This window comes from Moschus berezovskii, chromosome 19 (genome assembly GCF_049115385.1).
Source record: "Moschus berezovskii isolate FMDL1 chromosome 19, NW_MosBer_1.0, whole genome shotgun sequence".
Lineage (NCBI taxonomy): Eukaryota > Metazoa > Chordata > Mammalia > Artiodactyla > Moschidae > Moschus > Moschus berezovskii.
The window spans coordinates 55236568-55254314 of NC_142478.1; the positions used below are offsets into that span (position 1 = coordinate 55236568).

At 46.2% G+C, this 17747-nt stretch overlaps 1 protein-coding gene across 4 annotated transcripts in view; it reads right to left on the bottom strand.

Moving 5' to 3' along the window:
* Positions 1-16330, bottom strand: part of DDX55 (DEAD-box helicase 55) — a 22757-nt gene extending 6427 nt beyond the window's left edge. For all 4 annotated transcript variants that reach the window (XM_088828121.1, XM_088828119.1, XM_088828120.1 and 1 more), the window contains exons 1-14: positions 16171-16330; positions 13095-13145; positions 12916-13002; positions 11461-11552; positions 11318-11380; positions 8980-9129; positions 8238-8427; positions 5429-5511; positions 4053-4184; positions 3116-3208; positions 2322-2436; positions 1699-1867; positions 740-1035; positions 155-345 (exon numbers count right to left, since the gene is read on the bottom strand). In XM_088828121.1, the coding sequence (XP_088684247.1) occupies positions 169-345; positions 740-1035; positions 1699-1867; positions 2322-2436; positions 3116-3208; positions 4053-4184; positions 5429-5511; positions 8238-8427; positions 8980-9129; positions 11318-11380; positions 11461-11552; positions 12916-13002; positions 13095-13145; positions 16171-16278 (1806 nt within the window). In that variant the 5' untranslated portion in view covers positions 16279-16330 and the 3' untranslated portion in view covers positions 155-168. The remainder of the gene's footprint in view (positions 1-154; positions 346-739; positions 1036-1698; positions 1868-2321; positions 2437-3115; positions 3209-4052; positions 4185-5428; positions 5512-8237; positions 8428-8979; positions 9130-11317; positions 11381-11460; positions 11553-12915; positions 13003-13094; positions 13146-16170) is intronic.
* Positions 16331-17747: the final 1417 nt, after the last annotated feature.

Consider the following 17747-nt stretch of genomic DNA (forward strand, 5'->3'; position numbering starts at 1 on the left):
AAATGCTCACGAGCATGAAACCCCTCACATCTGCCGTTTCTGCAACAGCAGCTCCCCGACGGCTGCTGAAGTTCTGATGTTCAGCAGAAGGAAACTCGAGCTGTCTGCCAACTGGGGGCCAGCTCCCCGCATTCCCCACTCCCGTGCATTTCACCTGAGGGGCAGGAATCAGCAGTCATCTTCCAAATCTGAGATCTCCAAATCTGTTTTGTTCCTTGATCTTTTGCCACTTGTCAACAGTGCCTTCTCAAATTCTTCTTCAGTAATTTTGCCTTTTTTAAACTTTTTCAAGAGCCTTGTGTCATTCAGAAGTTCCTCCATGTCTTCATCTTCCATATCAGAACCCTGAGTGCAGAAGACCAACAAGCTACTGAATTTCTCAGCAACAGTGTTCTAAGTGAAACCAGCAAAATTTGGGGGGTTTTTTTGGCCGCTCTGGGAGGCGTGTGGAATTCTAGTTCCCCAATCAGAGCCTGAACCTGGGCCCCTCAGCAGTGAAAGTACAGAGTCCTAACCACTGACCGCCAGAGAAGTCCCAAACCAGCACTTTTTAATCAATTGGGAACTACATGCTCTTAGGTCAGCTTTCACGAACAGCACATTCCCCAACCCAAGCCACCAAGAAAGAACAAAAATCTAAGAGTCCTATGCAGTTCCTATTAGAAGGTAGTATACACTACACTTCTGTGAGATTTGTGCAGAATTCTGAGTATTTAATTTTAAAAATTGCCAGCTTTACCTCTTCCCTTTTCCTTTTTTCATTCAGCTTTTTCTTCTTTTCCTTTTTGGCCTTCTGCTTTGACCAAGCTTTATTTTTTATGAATTTTCTTCTCCCGTCATTTCCTGTTTTCTCTTTTCTTTGCTGCTCCAATAATTGCTTCTGCCTCTGCTTTTCTCTGATTTTGTCTTTAAATGGAATGGTATCTGTATTGACATCCACGGGCATGAAATCTGGAAACTGCTTTCCTCTCAGCTCTGGCATCTTGGGCATCCTCAGCAGGGCAAAACCTCGAGCGAGACTAGCAAAATCAAGATCTGATTAAACCAAAATATCAAGAGTTAGCACATCCAAAATAGGACTATAAGCATCAACTAATAGTATATTCATAGCAGTATAATTTTTTCTAAGTGATCTAATGGATTCATTTTAATTAGAATTAATTACATTTTTACTAAAAGAATACTCAGCAGCCAGTACCTAGTTAAACCCAAGGAAGACTTTTATTTTTATTTTTGGGGGGCTATGCCACACAGCATGCAGGATCTTAGTTCCCTGACCAGGGATTGAACCCCTAACCCCTGCAATGGAAGCTCAGAGTCCAGGCCAGGGAAGTCCCAGAAAGACTTTCTTTTAAATGCTTGGAAAACATTAACCCTGACATGGACCTAAGACAAAGCAGTTTCATATTTGTGCTCAACACAGGTGCTCAGCTGCTAAGTGGTATCCAACTCTGATTCCACGGACTGTAGCCCATCAGGCTCCTCTGTCCATGGAATTCTCCAGGCAAGAATACTGGAGTAGGTTGCCATTTCCTCCTCTAGGAAATCTTCCCAACCCAGGGATCCAACCCATGTCTCTTATGTCTCCAGCATTGGTAGGCAGGTTCTTTACCACTAGCGCCACCTGGGAAGCCCTTCATATTTGTAATATTTGTAAAAACTGTCAAATGTTTCAGATGGTGAGCAAATCCAACTTACCCTTTAATCTGAAGATGAGGTTGCACTCGTGCTTGGCATAAGCCTGCACGTATGACACAAAAGCTTTCATGCCCTTCTCAAACACAGCTCTGTCAGCCAGGGCCATAGTCTTGAGCTTTGGAAGGAGGTCAGCTGTGTTCTTCTGGAGTTTCATCTCCTGCAGGGGGCACTGCACAGGGACCACATTGTCACTTCTGGCTAGGACCACCACTCCCCCAAGGCTACCCCATCAGATCCAGTACCAGTAAAATCAAAGGCAAAACCACTCATTTTAATCTTATCCAGTGGAGACTTTGAAGCCCAAATCCAACCCAAGTATTTTACTTGGTCCAGAAAGTATTTTAAATTTTTTAAAGCAAAGTTTAAAATCAGATTTTACTTAACAATCCTGATTTCTGGTTGGAAAATATGGTAGCATAGGTCTGTGTTCCTAAGTAATGACACTCAGCTGGGGCCAACAGTGGACCCCAGAGCCTCTCTCCACAGCCTTTTATAAAGCTACAGACAGGTTCCTGCACTGACACCGCCATCCCAACCCCTAATCTACATTCTGGACCACTTTCTGGAAAAGAACTTTTCCAACTACCCTGGCTTTGGGAATTCCACAAAAGAAGACAGCTTACTTTTTGGTTAATTGCAAGGAAGCTGATGTATGGCTCTTCCATGGGAAGGAGAAACACGAGCGCACTGCCGCCGTGGCCAATGCGGGCTGTGCGGCCACAGCGATGCACGAAGGCACTGGGAATGACACGGGGTGGGAACAGTCACCACCTGACAGCTCAGCAGAGCCCTGGCCTGTGGCCACGCAGCTTATGCACCGAAAATGACACCAGGAGCCGCCCAACGCCACAGCTCAGTCCCAGCCCTGCCACTTACAGTGTTCCAGAAGAGCTGGCGATTAAATATACATACTGCAGACCAGTCTCTCAGACATTTAATGTCAACTATAAAACTATAAATTTATGCCCATCTGATGATACAGGTAGGAAGATGTGATCCCAGTGGAATATTTGGGAAACAAAAGTATAATATAAAAGAGAAAATATAAATTATTTGTGAGTCTAACTCCACCCAGAATTAACAAGTATTGCTTAAGAGTTTGTATTTACAGGCATTTTCCTGTGTTTGGAGGCATTTCCTAGAAATACATGCTTGCTTTCAGAATAACTGAGATCTCCATATGTAGTATATATATTGTTTTCCTTTAAACACTCTATTCATGTGCATTTCTGCAAGAACTTTAAAAGCATCTGAAAATACATTACAGCATCACCATTGACCTATCAGTGATAATGCACCAGTTCCCCGACTTTTGCTATTTCATGATGTTTTGACAACCATCATTACGTTTACGTTCCTCACGGTTCCTGTTTCGTTAGACTAGATTCCTAGACAGAGCAAGTAATGTTCTCTGTACCTGGCATTACTGGGAGGATCATACTGCAACACCCAGTTTACTTCAGGAATATCTATTCCTCGGGCCATCACGTCAGTGCACACTAAAATCCCACTAGAGAATAAGAAAACACCAGCCGAGTGAGGAGACCACCATTTCCCCACCATCAAGCAGTTGTTACCAATTTGAAGATGATGACAGTAAAAACAGGTTGCGGAATCTCACGGAAGCAAATATATAGTAATAACATTTTGATTTTTCTTCCTCCTAAGAATCTCTAGGACTTCACAAGTTCTCACTGAAATTTGTAAAGAGGTGGGGAGATAATGAAAAGATGAATGAAAAATAATGAAACTAACATATTTCGATTGGGGAAGAAAAACACCCAAAAACACTGTATTTGGTCTAATCCTTCACAGCCATTTAAAAAAAACAAATGAAATTTTCCCTCTCATACTGAGGTGTAATCATCAAGTCTATCACTTTGCGTAAAAGATTGTTTTTAATATAGCCAGAATGTTCGGTGTTCAAGAAAAACAGAAAAGTATTATTTCTACGCACAAAGTCAAGTTGCAGTCTCCAGATACACAGTTTTCCTATAGCGTAGTCAACCCAGAACCTTCAATGGGTTTCTCCCATCCGCTCTGTCTACCCATTCATTCAACAAACAGCTTACCAAACCCTGGACCAGACCTGGGTCAGATAGTGGGGAATCCACGAAAGAACATCACACACAGGTTCCAGTTCTTTCGGAGCTTACAACTGAGCAGGGAAGTTGACAAAGAAGGAAGTCAGTGTAGCAAAGTGTAATGGGCTCAGGACAGAGGGTGGCGGGAGCAGACGTGATAACTGGGTTAGAGAAGGAAGAGTTCCAACACGCAAGAAAGTCTAGAGGCAGAGCAACCTGCAGAAGAGCTGAGTGGCTGGAGAGCTGCCATCTCCAGGGAAGCCAACCCACCTCTGCAATTTGCGGAACTCCATGAAGATCTTATTGCGCTTGTATTTCATCTTTCCGTGAATGCACATTAGCTTCACACCCTTCACCAGGGCCTCCAGAGCCTTTCCGTAATATTCCACACAGGCGCAGGTGCTGGGAGAGGACACAGGGGCTTTGATCCCTGCTTGGAGAACTAAGATTCCACATGCCGTGGGGTAACTGAGCCCTCGCGCCACAATAAGAGAAGTCTGCCCGCCACAACTAAAGAAAGGCCATGTGCTGCAACAAAGACCCAACACAGCCAAAATAAAAGATTTTTAAAGATCTGTGCCAAGTGACCGCTGCCGGATTCCCCAATGTTTTCCATGCGTCATATCGTATATAAGGATGCAGTTTTAACACACCAAGGGCCACAACCCACAGATCCTGAAAGTAATCTGGTGGGTTCTAAAATCAATTTAGTGAGTCTGGACCAGCATTTTTAAAAAATCAGAGAACAGAAAAGAAAGCATCAGAATGCCTCCCACCTAGTCAAGTGCAGTTCTGTGAAATCTTTGTTTCAGTTGCGTGTGTGTGTTTGTGTGTGTGTGAGAGAGAGAGAGAGAGAGAGAAAGAGAACCAGGTCGTATTTCTAACTATGGGTCAATATAGTTACTGCATCTTATTGGTGAAATGATGGGTGGAAAAGAAACATGAAATTCTTTGGGTATGTCGAAGAACACCACTGTAGGTATATATGGAGGAAAAAACAGCCCAAGAATGCACGCAGCTGTTCTTTTGCACTCTGACAACAGGACATACCCCAGCATGGCAGACACTAGGCTGGCTAATTAAACACCATCCCAACCACTTCCTCCCTCATCTCCCCCTACTACAGAGGCTGGGACAGCTACCCAGTCATTTATCCACCTCTCACAGTGAGGGGCTGCCAGGTGCCCCATCTTTGGCCCATGCAATGAAAGCAGAAGTCAGCCAGGGTCAGGGGCAGGTGTTGTCTGGGAAAGCCTTTCGCTTTTTTGATGAAGAGTCAAGTATAGCAAGTACTGCCCTTCCCCCTGCCTCTCCTCTTCTATCTGCTTCCAGTGCAGATGTGACGGGAAGCGTCACAGCAGTCATCTCAAAACTAGAGCTGACCCACAGAAAGGAAAGGCCAAGCCACTCACAGAAACACTGGCCTTGACATTGCTGAGACAGAAACCAATGTTAGGAACTGCCTACCTCTGGACTTCTTTTTACAGGAGAAAAATAAACCCCTCCTGCTTGAGCTGCAGAAGTTGGGTTTTCAGTCACTTGCAGTTAAACACACTTCTAACAGAGGACCAACCTAAAAGGAATTCCAAACTGAAGGCTACATGCACGTGCACATTCCAGGTGGAGTTGAACCCCAGAAGGATTACCTGAAGAAGACCAGATGTTTCTCCTGCTTATGATTTCGAAGAAAATGTACCAGCTGATTAAATTTCTCATCTGCCTTGCAGACCTGCAAAATAAAAAGGAAAACCGATAAAGACAAATTTGCTGACAATAAAAACAACCCCATAACTATTTTCAGTTTGGGCCTAAATTTTAAGGACTCCAACTTCCTCCATGAAGAGAAAGACTTTCACCAGGATGCTGCTCAGTCCACTGAGCTCAGAATTAACATGAGGCCCTGCTGCTGTCACATGTTAAATCACATAATCATGTAACTGAGGACAGTGAGTCACTCAGTGCAGTAAGTACCTCCCAAACCCCAACATGCCAACAACACCATGCCGGCCGTAACACCATCCCCAGGGGAGGGCTTTACAATACAGGTCCTCAGATACAGCCTAAAGACCACAGACCCCAGCTCTGGAATTGGACCCAAGGGTCAGTATTATTTAACAGCACCCGTGAGATTCTGAGGCATGACCACGATCAGAAATCACTGCTCTGAGGTGAACACAGATTTCCAGAATGGACTGCACAGAATTACTTCACAGACCTTCATGGAGACAGACTGGAGCTCCTTTCAGGTTCCCAAATTGAAGACATGTAAATCCACCTGAATGCATTCCCCCTATTTTTATTAATACTAAAACCAAATCCTCAATTTGGAATTTCTCACACACTCAGACATTTCTAAATTCTGTTGCTTAAATGAATGCAAAAGAATAAAATGCAACAGCAGCCACATGGGTTCCAAAGCTCATTTATTAGTACGTACTACGTACTAAGCATTGGCCTAAAACCTTCATGTGTTTTAATAAACCAACCCTCACAGCAACCCTGAGCCCCCATTTTCCTGGTGATGAACTGGTAACTCCACCTGGTTCGGTTAGGAAGGGACAAAGCCGAGCTGTACATCTGGGTGGCCGTGCCCCTGCGCCCCTGCTCTTAACCACCTCACTGTCCATGGCCTCCTCTCTCCCCTAGGAAGAGCCAGCCGCCCAACTTTACCAGCCTGGCCACAAGCGGAAACAGCAACACCAAGTATAAACACCCCCGGTCTGATTTCAAAAACATCCTCCTGACAACTGCACCAGAGGCAGTTTTCTGATTTGCAAACTCTTCTGCCTTGACCCGCCTACCCCCGGACCCTCCAGAAACTGACACAAAAAAACGGCAACCTCATCGCCCTTCCAGTCCACAGCACTAGGGACACTGGTTTAGAAACGGCCCATTTTCTCTGCAAACACGTCACCATGCTCAGGAGCTGGGGAGCCCCTCTCGGCCAAAAGAAAAACTCTGTTTCCTGGATGATGATACAGAGGTGCCCTGTCAAGCAGGGTACACTGGCCTGGCCACCCTGGCTGACCATCCACTCTAGATACTAAGCCAGTGACCAGACAGGACAGAAGGAGGGGACTCACTACTAATAATCACATTCCGAAAAGCCCTCCCAGCTGCCTGGTGAGGAAGGGCAGCAGCAGCTAGGATTTACTGCTGCAAATTGAAAGAAAGGGAAAGTGAAGTTGCTCAGTCGTGTCTGACTCTTTGCGACCCCATAGCCCACCAGGTTCCTCCGTCCATGGGATTTTCCAGGCAAGAGTACTGGAGTGGGGTGCCATTTCCTTCTCCAGGGGATCTTCCCAACCCAGGGATTGAACCTGGGTCTCCCACACTGCAGGCAGACGCTTTACCATCTGAGCCACCAGGGAAGCTAAACTGAGCAACTCCCAGCTGCACAATGAACACACCAAACATTTAGGTTCCAGAGCACAACACTGTCCCCCAAAAAGGCTCCTTCAGAGAGTCTACCATTAGACTTTGTGTTTCAGCTGCTGGTCTGGCTGTGCCCTTCTCTAACTCAGGCTCATACTGACGGGCCGGAAACCCAGTGTGTGCCTGTGCCCAGCACTCCCCATGCACATGTCAAAAGGTTTGATCACTTGGGGGTGGGAGGCCCAGGGACACCATCCCTAGAGTATGCTTAAAACACAGCTATGCCCATGTTAACTTACTTATTCATTTACTTGCTGAATGACAAGTATCATCACACATACCCTGTATCCCAGCGCTGCCCCAAATGCTGCACTTTCAAATGAGCCTCAGAGTATCACTTTACAGACTTAGTCACCTAGAAAACTGAAAGCTAATCCACACAGCACTCATCATTATTAATTTTTGCTTGCTTTTTGTTTTAACTGCTAAGAGTTAACATATATTAGTGGGAACATGGTATATCATATTGATAAAACATACAGACAGTGAAAGTTAAGAAAAAAGTACTTGAAAATCATTTTTCAAGTAAGTAAAAATTTACTTACTTGAAAATCTAATAAGCTGTTCAAACAATTCTTATAGCTGATCATTTCAAAGGAAAAATGGAACTAAGCTTATTGAAAGTAATACGAGTCAAAAAAAATTGGTAATTTTTTCAGTAAACTGCTTTGACTAACAATACTAGTTCTACTTTTTTCTAGCTTAACTGAGGTACAACTGGCAAATAAAAATTGTATATATTTAAATAGCACATTTATATAGTAAATATATATGCATTTAGTAATATATGTTTAAGGTGTAATATATGTTTAAGATGTGATGACTTAACATACATATACACAGTTAAATCACTGTCATAATCAAGTTAATACACCTATAACTTCACTTCACCTTTTGAATCTTTTGTGAGAACACTTCAGACCCATCGCTGGCAAATTTCAGTCTCAAGTAAACAACGTTGTTAACCCAGCCATCATCGTCACGGACCGGCAGGAGTCAGTGCGAACACCCAGTGCTCACCATGTAGAAGTTCTCCAGGCGGGAAGGGGTTTTCTGGGTGCTGCTGGCCGCCACGCCCTTCTCCTTCACTGAGATGCGCACGGGGTTCCGCAGGCCTGCTCTCACCAGGTTCTCCACCTCCTGGGTCTGAGTGGCCGAGAAAAGGCCCGTTCTCCTCTGCTTCGGCAAAAACTCCAGGATGGTATTTATGCTAAAAAGAGAAGGGCTCATCCTAACCCCTTACTTAGCAGCATAATGAACAAAGGGTGCTTTATGATACTAAAAGGTATTTTAGAAGACTGAAAACCATAACAATATTTACAGTAGCTGGGAGATGAGATTATGGGTGATCTTTTTCTTCTTTATACTCTTATTTTCCCAGCGTTTCAATATAAACATATAAGTGAACTCTTATAATGGGGGGACAATTAAAAGAGTGAAATTAAAACAAAACTTTTTGAGACGAAAATCTATTGAGCTGCACACTATTTAATTGAGTAAACTGTGTAACGCATGAATTGGATCCCAATAAAGCTATTTAATTCTTTAAAACACACAAAAACTTTTAAAGAGCCATGAAGAAAAATGCATCAAAGATAGAACAACTGAAATTTAAACAGTGTGGGAGAATTTGATGGATCAAACAACCTAATGCTATGAAATTCACGTGCAGCTAACAGAGATATAGTCACCAAGCGATAAAGGAATTGGGGTCCTTTCCACCCGGTGTCACCCAACACCCATTAAGTCCAAACTTCAGTACCTTGTCTCGAAACCCATGTCCAGAAGCCTGTCTGCTTCATCCAATACCAAGACCTCCAGGGACCTAACGCAGCTGGCCAGATCGAGGCCCTCAGCCTTCCTTCGGAACATGTCCTCCAGGCGGCCTGGGGTTGCCACGATGATGTTCCCACTTGGAAAAGAAAGTCAACATTTACTGCACTCCATGAATCTCAGGGACCTTTGTGTTTCCAAACACAATTGCTGTATCCCCCTGTGCATGAGGGCTCAGTCATGTCCGATTCTTTTACGACCCCATGAACTGTAGCCCACCAGGCTCCTCTGTCCATGGGATTCCCCAGGCAACAATACTGGAGTGGGTTGCCATTCCCTTTTCCAGGGAATCTTCCCCACCCAGGGATCGAACCCCAGTCTCCTGCATCTCCTGCATCGGCAGGTGGATTCTTTAACACTGCGTCACCTGGGAAGCCCTATCCCTCCAAAAACGTCATCTAAAATCCCACAGACGAGAAGGGAGACCACCAGAGTGGGAGGAGAAGGCTGTGCCATGAGGGAACAAGTCTGAGTTCCAAGCGGAGATTGAGGGCAGGGCTCAGCAAATGCCCTTCGGCCAAATCTGGCCTCCACTGTTTCTGTGACATTTTAATGACATGTAACTCCACATCCTCCTGCATTCATGGGTTGCCTCTGGAGGCTTTCACACACTAACAGCTGAGGGGAGCTGTAATGAGCCTGACTGTGTGACTGACGAAGCTAAAATAATTACTAACTAGGTCTTTACTGAAAGGACCCTGGCTTTATTTGACTGCTTTAGGCCCCAGGTCACTCATCTATAAAATGTGAATGTCAACAGAACTAGAGACAATTTTATGTAAAGATCACAAACTGGCAGACTGAAGGCCAAACGTGGCCTCCCCACAGACTGGGTCCCTGCAGGAAAGTTACTATTATTTTTTTTTATGTGAGTTACATGCAAATGTTAAAAATAATCTGGATACAGAAAATTAAAAACCTGGCAATACAGAGTCCTGTAGCAACATGTCAGCTGAAGATGAGTATTCAGGCATAAACTAGCCAGTTTCTCCCAATCCCCACCCAGCCCCACTTTTCAGATGTTTATATTTTCCTCTGACCCCTGTAGGAACTCAAGTCTGACCCCCGCTGCAAAGCACTCCCATTGTAGCTGGACACAGCGAGCGCTCAAGAAAAGGAGTTTTCTTTATCAAGAATTCACTGACAAACGGCACAAAATCTATTGCTGCTCATTACAAACTATTATTCATAGTGGGACAATAAAATGCCACAGGCTGACTGCCATCATGTATTCAAACGTTTATCCTAAATGTTCAGTAAACACTTGCTGGATGCTCTGCTCCTTGTTAGGCCCTGAAGGTAAAATGCTGCGAGACTAACACCACCCTGACTTTCATGAGCCACCTGGGGGTGCAAAGGAGCTAGGCACGCACAATACCTGGGAGAAAGCCAGCTCACCACAACAGCAGGGCAGACTGGGAGAGGGCGGCAGCACAGAGTGCTGACACCAACATTAGGATCCATCCTCAGGGCCAGCAGGAGCCAGGAAAGAGCTTTCAATGAGTGACACGACCTGACTGGCATTCTGGTGTCTACGTGAAGAGTAGATAACCAGGGGTAACAGTAGACACATACAGCAGAGGGACTTCCCTGGGCGTCCACGGTTAAGAATCCACCGTGTAATCCAGGGCACATGGGTTCGATTCCTGGTTGGGGAACTAAGATCCCACATGCCAGGGGGACAACTGAGCCCTTGAGCCTGTGTGCTGCAACTAAGATCCCAAGCAGCCAAAAGTAAATAATAAACAAATTAATTCTTTAAAAAGGTAAAGACACAGAAGAGAGAGAGCAGTTACTAGAGTTCAGGGGAGAAACGAGAAGAAGAGGTGGTGATGGGAAAGTTGACCAGTTAAGAGCTGTGCTTCAGAGAGAAAATGCCAAGGAACTGGTGATGGTTAACTGAGAGGAGGGATGGTGGGGACGGTGAGGAGGGATGGTGGCTGACGGCCCGACCTCAGGAGAGGCATACAGGGGAAAGATGAATAGGAAACTCCACATGAGGTGCAAGTCTAGGGATGAAAATTCCAAGCACTTGTTTTAGATGTTTCTGCAAAAGTTGTGAGACGCCAGTCAGATGCCAGGGAGACAAGTGGATTATCTGGGGTTCAAGGCGAGGTCAGGGATCACCTCGGGAGAGACAAGAACATTAACCAGTGAGCAAAATGGGAGGTTGGCAGGAAGAAAAAACTTTTTGTAGGGAGGGGGGTGACTGAAGGGTGAGTTTCCAGTTAGATGTCCAGAGTAAGCAAAGTAGCAAGGCAACTTACCCAAGCTCCTTAAATCTGGCGACATCTTCTCCAGGATTCCTGCCTCCAATCCAGAGAATCTGGCTGAAACGAGAGAAGGGTCTCTGAGGTCAGGAGGAACTATAGCCCATGGCTGAAAGTTTCGGACTCTGCCCCCAACTTACCTAAACTGTGGGAAGGGCTTCGTGAAATGAGACAGGACCTCCTCTATCTGAACAGCCAGCTCTCGCGTGGGTGTGATGATTATGGCGCCCACCTAACCACGTGGCAGGAAGGGACATGATTAGCAGAGCCTGCAGCTTACAGAGCTGAAACTCCACAAGCAGCACCCTCCACCTCATGGAGGAAAGTTTCCAGAGAAACAGCACTTCCTGGGCTTTTCCAGCAGTGCGTAGTCATAGTGTGTGTCAACTAGAGTTGAACCTTGAATGACGGGGGTGGCAGGGGGTGGTTAGGGGCACGGTTGAAAAAGTACTTGTGTTCAGTCGTGTCCAACTCTTTTGTGGCCCCACGGACCGTAGCCCACCAGGCTCCTCTGTCCATGGGATTTTCCAGGCAAGAATACAGGAGTGGGTTGCCATTTCCTCCTTCAGGGGACTTTCCTGACCCCGGGACTGAACCTGAACATCCTACGTCTTCTACACTGGCAGGCAGATCCTTTACCACTGTGTCACCTGGGAAGCACAGTTGAAAATCCACCTGTAATTTAAAGTCGGCCCTCCATGTAACAGGATATAACTGGTTTGAATCCTCTGTAACCCCATTCCACATGGAGGGATTAAACTATCAGTTGGCAGAGACCTATAGTTATTCACTGCTGATAAAACCCGCACTTAAGTGGACCCGTACCACTCAAACCCACTGTTCAAGGGTCAGCTGTAGTCTGAATTACAGTCAGTTCTCTACAAAGCAGCCAGACACTACGTTAACAAATATTGAACCATGGCTCCTAGGGAACTGGGGTTAGGTTCCTGTGAGCCTCTGGTCATGTTTTTGTCAACCTAACAGTACATAAGCTTGTTTTACACACATATCTGTTTAAATACACCTTACTTTGTAAGTCAAGTATACTTCAATTAAATAATAAAGGTATCTCACTGAATATACACTGTTGATTCATTAACTCAAAGCCACAGCACTATCATGCATGCCTGAACAATGCTTATGTAACATATTTTCTCTGTAAGGCTCATCACAGCCTCCTTGTGCTCAGGAATGCTCAGCAGTGCTTCGGCACTATGTTTGGGGGTCATTTTAAGCAGTGAAATCACCACACACACACAAAGACATCACAGCAGTACGCAGACCAGGAAAAGGACCTGTGTTTACAGTCTGAGAGCAGGAACGAGAAGGCAGAGTCACCCTCTTCAGGCTCAGCTGGGAACGTGCCATCAGTGTCACTGCCCCAGGCAAGGCCACACATGAGCACGAAAGCATGGTGACTGCTGCCTGGGGAGCTACAGATACATGCGAAGGAGCAGCCAAATTCACACACACAGAATCTGCAAGTCATGAGGACACACTGTACTTTTCTTCTTTTTTCAAGCTTTTGACTAGCTTTTTCCTCAACTGTGAACTCTCTGATGACTAGGGGGAAATAAAGCGCTTGGTCTCCTCACCTGACTCTTCTTTAACTTCTCTTCCCTCCTCAGGAGAATTTCCACAATGGGGATGACGAAAGCGAGGGTTTTGCCACTACCTGTGACCTGAAAGGGGAGGAAGCTGTGGTTTGCTTTTCCTCCAAGTTCTTTCTGGAGGGCAAACGGGAGAACAGGCTGCACTGACATACGGGACTCACCGCTTCCGCAGCAACGTCTTTGTTCTTCATGAACAGAGGGATGGTTGCGGACTGCAAAGAGAGAGGGCAGGTTACCAGTTACGGGATGCCAGGACACCACAGACGAGGCCCAAAGCCCAAGGAACACAGCACTGGCCTTGGTCACACTGGATCCCACCGCAAAGTGGACCCCGATCAGTCACCACCAGGGACCTCAGTGTGGTCAGGTCACAGGTAACACAGCGTGGTGTCTACGCAGACGGCGTGCAGGGGAAGCGAGTCGAGCTGGGAGTTGGGAGTCCTGAGTTCTAGCCCTGCCTCGCCTACTGTTCCTCTCTAGACCAGGAAGGGGTTGAAGACAGTGGTTTTAAGGTTCCTTCCTGTCCTCATAGCACAAAATAATGATTCAAATGGGCTCTTTCATTATAAACACCACCGAGAACCTGCAGGTTTACCAGGGGCCTAGCCCTCTGAATGCAGCAACGAGCAGTTGAACCTGAAGCAGACTCGGATATTGGCTTCAAAGTTTCCCCCTCCCCACTGCCCAGGATTCCACTCCTGGTCCTCAGAGCCTGAGCTCACCCAACGCAGCGCATGCAGGACTTTCCTAACTGCCTCGGCACAAGTAAGTCTCAGGGAACATGTGGCAGTTATTGTAAGATAGCTGGAGATGTTGTAAGCAGTCAGAATCAGGCAGGGGAAGCAGGAGGTGGTTTGTTTCTAGCACCTAGTAAGCAGAGCCCAGAGGTGCTGTTACACAGCCCACAACACCCAGGGCCGTTTCATATAGGAAAGAATTATCCAGTCCAACATATCAAGAGCACAGAGACTGAGAGCTCTGCTATGGACCACTGCTGCCCAACAGAAATAAACGTGATAAGAGAGTAGACTTGTGGCTGCCAAGGAAGAGTGGGCGAGGGAGGGACGGACTGGAAATTTGGGATTGATAGGTGCAACGTGTCACATTTAGAAATGGAGAAACAACAAGGTCCTACTGTACAGCACAGGGAACTATATCCTATCTCCTGGGATAAAACATAATGGAAAAAAATATTTAAAAAAGAATGTATCTATGTACAAAACTGAGTCACTTTGCTCTATACCAGAGATTGACACAACACTGTAAATCAGTTACACTTTAAAATATATATATATAATGTGAGCCACATACTCATCTAGTAGCCACATTAAGAAAAGTAAAAAGAGGGGCTCCCCTGGTGGTCCAGTGGCTAAGAATTCACCTTGCAATGCAGGGACCTGGGTTCAATCCCTGGTCAGGGAACTAAGATTCCACATGCTGTGGAGCAACTTAGCCTGCACACCACAGCTACTGAAGCCCACACACTCTGGAGTCTATGCGCCACAACTAGAGAGTCTGTGCCCACAGTGAAGGATCCCGCATAATGCAACTAAGAGCTGATGCAGCCGAATGAATAAATATACATATATTTTTAAGCAAAAATAGACAAAATGAATTTTGATTTATATTTTATTTAACCTAATATCATCCAAAATATTGTCGGCTCGATGTGTAAGCGATATTTTTTAAATGAATGAGATATTTTTCATTTGTCTTTCATGCTAAGTCCTCAAAATCCATTAAAGATTTTTATATTTAGAGTACATCTCAATTTGGACTCACCATGTTTCCAGTGTTCTTAAGTCATATGTGAGTGGCTACCATAGTGGACAGCACTTAGACCACGGACTCCAATGGCAAATATTAGGTCCTCTCTGCCCATGACACACAGCACTGCCTGCTTTCTCCACACCTTTCCTGAGGAGCCTATGCACATCTCAACATTTCAAAACAAGACTCTAGATTCTTCCTTTGAAGACTGTTACCCCTGCCAGCTTTCCTCACCTTAGTAAACGATACCACCAATCACCCAGTCACTAAAGACAAAAACCTCAGGGTCCCTCTAGATTTCTCTTTCCTGACCCCCACATCTGGTCCCTCAGCAACCCTAAAGCTATCTCAAAAGCGACTCTTCAATATCCACAACTTCCTCTCTACTCCAAGCCACCATCACCTCTAACTTGACAACGGCTTCCTAGTGGATGGCCTCGCTTCTTCTCTTACTCCCCTAAAGCCCACTCTCTACACAGCAGTCACAGCCCTTCTCTTCCTGCAGCTCCCATGTACGACGGCTTCTCACTACATTCAGAATAAAATACAAGATCCCACAAGTAAGACCCTGCATGGTCAGCACTCGATTTGTTCATCTCTGACACTACTCATGATGCCCCAGTCACAAAGGCCTTCTTTCTGTTCCTCCAAGCTCATTCCATTTGTACTGGCATTTCTCTTTGCTGGAATATCCTGCCTCCAGTCATCCCTTGGCCAGCTCCTTCTCATTCAGATATCAGCTTAATGACACCTCCTCCAAGGGGCCTTCTCTATCTTACCTTCTGCCCTGTACTTTCTTGTCACTGTCTCCTCCACAACACTGATCACCAGCTGAAATTACCTTACTTCTCTACTCCCTTCTCTCTCTTCTGCCTTAAAAAGCAAGGGCCATGAGTGGGGGCCAACACTGCAAAATCCCCAGAGCCTAAAAGAGTAAGTACCTGATATACAGTTTGTCCTGGAGAAATTGCTTGAATAAATGAGTGAGCTGGACCAAGACACTTCACTCAGCCCACATAACAAGACAACAGGTTACATTTACTGAGTGCCCATAACATTGTCTTAGGTAATCCTCACAACAACTCTTAGGTAATACTATTTTTGTCATTTCACACGGAAAGGAAATGAAGCACAGAGAGGTTAAGTTATTTGCTCAAGGTCTCACAGATCTACAGAGGGCAGGGCCACGATACGAACCAGGTGCTTAAGAGCAGGATACGAACTTTAGAGTAGGATACAAGCCAGGCACTTAAGTCCCAACACCTAAGAGCGGATGGAGGAGCAGTGTTATGAAAACCCTGGTACAGGCCTGCCGCCTCTGCCTGGCGATCATTAACCAGCTAGGCATCACCCAAGTCGGGGAAGCAGAAAGACGACATGACAAAAAAAGTCCCAGCTGAGTCTCCCCTTCCCAACCTTCCCCCTTCGCACCGAGAGCCCTCCTCCCCCAGGGCCTATGCCAAGTACCTGCACCGGCGTCATGTACGGAAAACCGAGCTCCCGCAAGACACTCAGCACCTGCGGATGCAGCGGCACAGGTAGCGACTCCCAGGAACCCTCCGTCACGTGCTCCATGGTGCGCTTAGCCACCGAGCTACTACCCGGACGCCTCCCGGGAGCACTTCCGCTTCCAGTTGCCAAGCCGGCCGACCGGAAACCGCACTCCCTTCGCAAAGTTCCGGAAGGCGGGAAAGGCACCCTTGCAGCAGGAGAGTGGAAAGCCGACTTCTGGCGAATGAAAGCAGGCGGCGGGAACCAGGCTGGAGTAGTGCCATTCGTCCAGTGCAACCACCTAGGCTCCGGGCGCTTTTCCACACCGAGCAGGCATTTGGGCGGGAGGGATTTTGCCCCAGCTCTCACACTCTCCCCGCCGGCTGGAGGTCCCCGGCAGTCGGAGGCAGATGGCAGCACAACACCGCGTCCTGGTCAAACGACAGTAGGTCCGGAGGGAGTGGACAGAAATGTACTCCAATCCCGGAGCCCTAGATATGCAAAATAGACTGATGGTGGGGATCCACTGCCTGGGACAAAATAGATACTTATTTACTTCCGATGAAGTTAGGTCAGAGACCTAAATAAGAACACTATCTTATTCCTGTGTTCACCACTGGATTGTTTCATGCACGTGTACAATTCATTCAGGAAGCTTTTCAGTTCAGTTCAGTCGCTCAGTCGTGTCCGACTCTTTACGACCCCACGAATCAAAGCACGCCAGGCCTCCCTGTCCATCACCAACTCCCGGACTACACTCAAACTCATGTCCATTGAGTCGGTGATGCCATCCAGCCATCTCATCCTCTGTCGTCCCCTTCTCCTCCTGCCCCCAATCCCTCCCAGCATCAGGGTCTTTTCCAATGAGTCAACTCTTCACATGAGGTGGCCAAAGTATTGGAGTTTCAGCTTTAGCATCAGTCCTTCCAATGAACACCCAGGACTGATCTCCTTTAGGATGGACTGGTTGGATCTCCTTGCAGTCCAAGAACTCTCAAGTCTTCTCCAACACCACAGTTCAAAAGCATCAGTTCTTTGGCGCTCAGCTTTCTTCACAATCCAACTCTCACATCCATACATGACCATTGGAAAAACCATAGCCTTGACTAGATGGACCTTTGTTGGCAAAGTAATGTCTCTGCTTTTTAATATGCTATCAAGATTGGTCATAACTTTCCTTCCAAGGAGTAAGCATCTTTTAATTTCACGGCTGCAATCACCATCTGCAGTGATTTTAAAGCCCAGAAAAAGTCTGACACTGTTTCCCCATCTATTTACCATGAAGTGATGGGTCCAGATGCCATGATCTTAGTTTTCTGAATGTTGAGCTTTAAGCCAACTTTTCACTCTTTCACTTCCATCAAGAGGCTTTTTAGTTCTTCACTTTCTGCCATAAGGGTGGGGTGTCATCTGCATATCTGAGGTTATTGATATTGCTTTTACCAACCAGCTATTATGCGTTGGGCTTCACGAGTGGCTGGACTTCCCTAGTGGCTCAGATGGTGAAGTTATCTGCCTGCAGTGCAGAAGACCTGAGCTTTACCATGGATCGG